Genomic DNA, 3,677 nt, shown 5'->3' with positions numbered 1-3,677 from the left:
TTAGATCAAATCATGACAAATCCACAGCCTCAACTGCTGCCACATTATATCGATATCATCGGTGTCATCTGGCCACTGAATGAATGATACATAGTTCCAAATATAAGTTAGTTCTGTTGGGATGTCTTTCAATGCAATGTCCTTTGCTAAAACGATAATGTTTTCTATATTGCGTATCCTTTTCTCGTGTTTTACTCTTTCAACTGCAAAAAGGTAATCTTCAGACGATTTAAAAGATTGAGTAAGCAAAAAAATAACATGTCTGCTTTGTTCTATACTTTCTGCTTCTGCATCAAAATAAGAACACCCGGGTAAAAAGTCACGATCTTTCAAACACATTTTGAGTTTCCACTCGTGTTCTAATTTTGGAATTAGATAGTTTTTAATCCAAGGTCCACTATCGTCTCCATACGAAACAAAAACGTCATATTTAAAGCTTTTGCAATATTTCTTTTTGACAATGTTTCGGAATTTTCGGTAAAAGAATACAGAAATTTCCCATCGTTTACCATATATCAACAATAACAAAGCAGTTACGAAACACGTGGACAACAAAGTTGAGGCTACGGTTAGCCATGTTGAACTTTCACAATGGGAAAACAAATCATGCCACTTCTCGTATGCCTCTTGTACATTTATCAATGAACCATTAGCAAGCGTACATTTATACGAGCGACTGTCAAGCTTGACTTTGGTTTTATTTATCCATTCAATAAAATCCAAATTGTCACATTTACATTCAAATGCATTATCTACAATTAAAATATTTAACCCTTGTTTTTGATTAATTACATCTGCCCAAGTTCGTGTATTTTTGTCTAGTGTTGTTAAAAGATTTTGTCGAAAATCTAATAATTTTATGTTTGTAAGATCCATAATTTGCCGAGGAACTAACTGAAATAAGTTTTTGGACAAACGTAATTCTGAAAGATATGTCATACTTTGTAACAAATTTTCAGGTAAAAACCACAGGGAATTTTTTGACATATCTAGGTGTTCTAAGTATTTTAACTTCTTGAATACTGGCTGTATCATCGAGGAATAATGCTTATTTTCAGGGTTCATGTGAATATACAAACTAGCATCTCTCCATTTTAAAGTTTTGATTTTCCCGTTATTTATCAATTCTTCTTGGTCTATAAACGTAGAATGTGGATGACCATCTATTAACAATGTTTCGATTTTCTGAGATGAGTTCTTTTGAAACAGAATGGCTATAAGCGAAAAACCAAATGAAAGATCCAAGTATGTCAAATTGCTTTCTTCTGGAATTAACAACAGTCTTTCAAAATCATAACATAACACATTACTTAAAAGTAAAGTTTTCAATGAGCGAGGAAAAATAATGACTTCAGAAGATTTACTTTGATGTTTCTCATGGACAATATTTCTACCCAGATCGTTATTGCTCGGCTCATATCGAACTGGAATATATGAATAGTCTAAGGTTTTTAAGTTTGTAGAGTTTTGAATAAAACTTTGTAATTCATCCATTTGTCTGCCCTTTGAAAAGGCGAAACGGTTTCCTTTGAAGTACATATGTTCTAAACATTCTGGTCTATCATAAGACAGTAACGAATCTTCCTCAAAATCGACTATCCCGTTATCGGATAAATATAACCATTCGACACAAATAGTTCTTAGGTATTGCATCATGTCTTTTGTGATTGTTAATGCAAAAGGATTCATATCATTACTGAATACAGGACAGCTCAATCCTCCGAAATTTATCAATGTAAACTTTTTACCCTCATAGGGAGATAAGATGTTTAATGCCTGCTTTAGATGCATACAAGTAGCTTCTAGGTTTAACTTGGTCAGCTTTGGAAAGGGAAGAAGAATATCATTTTCTACATGAACTAAATGTAAACGACATCCTGTTAGATTTAACTCATTAATGTTCGAAGAAAAGTTTTCAAACACACTTTTGTTAAGATATTTCAAATAACAAAGTTCAAAAGTCAACGATTTTAACTTTGTCAATCTTCTAAATCCTTTACCAAAACTCGGATTTGGAGCCATGTCCAATGCAAAAACATCCAACTGATCTAAAACAGCAAAAGCGTTATCAGGATAGTGGAACAAGTTGGTATCAGACGGTTGCTTTATGTTACGTCGAATATCTAGGTTTGTTAAATTTACCAACGGTAGAAATATTTCCGACGTATAGCTTTGCATCAAATTCAATTTGTTTTCTGACATATCCAAAATCTGCAATCGATTTAATCCAACGAAACTCTTATCTTCGATTCGCTGAAGTATGTTTTTCTTTAGCATCAATTTTTCCAATATTCCGTACCGTTCAAAATCATAATTACTGAGATTTTTAATATTGTTCTCGCTAAGATCCAGTATATTTATGTCATTTGGAAGAAAGGACGGAACTTGTGTTAGTCCAATATTTTGACAATTGGCTATCTTCTTCCTTCCTTCTGTTGATTCACTAAGAACAATGTCACATTGTAGGGATGTCACAAAGGGAATAAGCATGAAAGAAATTGCCACGTATTTTAAATAAGGCATTCTTACGTATTTACGTTTTTGGTGAGAGTACCCTTTTCCCCCGTTTCTTCACATATTGAACAACTTATTTCTTTTAAATGCACAGAAGAGATAAGTTAAGTAATCGTTTAATTTTGTGGTGAACATCAATTAAGAGTCATTGATATGTAGAAAGTATATATTCCGTACACAGTATTTGACATCCAAATGTTAGTTAATAATTATTTGCATATAACTTCAGGTCCATAGTTGTGATCTAGAAACTTTAAATTTTGGTTGGTAATAGCTCATCTAAAGAGCTATAAATAAACTAGGGAGTTCAAGTTCGATGATCAGTTAATATATTCCATTATTTCCCGCCTTATTTATTCTCGTACATAATTCTGAAAAATAAAAATAAAGTGTAATGGTTGTCTTTGGATTTATAATCATGAATATCTAACAACTATTTTCTATGGATCAACTTTTTTAGATTTCAATGGTGTGCTGTCTCTAATTATGTTTATCTTATTGTCGTTTTTGTTTTTACAAATGGCATTGACGGTTTGTTTTCGACTTATGAGTTTGAATATACCTTTTGTATCATTCATCTCTATACACATGCAAAGGAATCTGATTCTTATCTTAAACAAACATCCAATGTAAAAACTTCCCTTCTATTTCAAAACATGAACATTTTATTTAGCTGACGTCATGTAACTCTGAAAATGTTAATATGTCATTGTCAAAATTTATATATATATGTATATGCACGAATACAGACCCTTTACTTGTATTCAATAAATATTCTTATTTTATTTTCATTCCTGAGTTGGTATATGCATTTTCGTCATATGGCAGCTTTAACCTTGTTTAATAGCTGGCTTAAGATCTCACTGGTATGACAGACGCATACTATTCTATTAACAATAATGTGTGAACAAAACAAACAGTCGACACTTTAGGTAAAATGACAAAACTTGCAGAACAACAGTCCGCATGGTGTTATAATCTCTATCCTTATCAAACAAACAAACATGTCAACAAAGAAAATCTAAATTGCATAAAAGTGCACATACTAGTAAGCAAAATATAAAAAATGACCATAGCACAATAACCCAACGGCGGTTTTTATAAGTACGATGGGGCGTTATATGAAAAGTAAAACCATGAAAATACTGAACTCCTAGGAAAAT

At 32.1% G+C, this 3,677-nt stretch overlaps 1 protein-coding gene across 1 annotated transcript; it reads right to left on the bottom strand.

The window, feature by feature from the left end:
• On the bottom strand, nt 1-2,523 carry LOC134714411 (toll-like receptor 4). Its single transcript, XM_063575651.1, has one exon. The coding sequence runs from the start codon at nt 2,521-2,523 to the stop codon at nt 1-3; it is 2,523 nt and encodes an 840-aa protein (XP_063431721.1).
• Between the last annotated feature and the right edge of the window lie 1,154 nt (nt 2,524-3,677).

Source organism: Mytilus trossulus, chromosome 4 (assembly GCF_036588685.1).
Source record: "Mytilus trossulus isolate FHL-02 chromosome 4, PNRI_Mtr1.1.1.hap1, whole genome shotgun sequence".
In the NCBI taxonomy this organism is placed as follows: Eukaryota; Metazoa; Mollusca; class Bivalvia; order Mytilida; family Mytilidae; genus Mytilus; species Mytilus trossulus.
Note: the sequence above shows the minus strand (reverse complement) of the source record. Positions and strands in the feature narration are given on the sequence as shown.

What these genes read in the sequence shown, in the direction of transcription:
- LOC134714411 (XM_063575651.1), bottom strand. Translation starts at nt 2,523, where the DNA reads ATGCCTTATTTAAAATACGTGGCAATTTCTTTCATGCTTATTCCCTTT.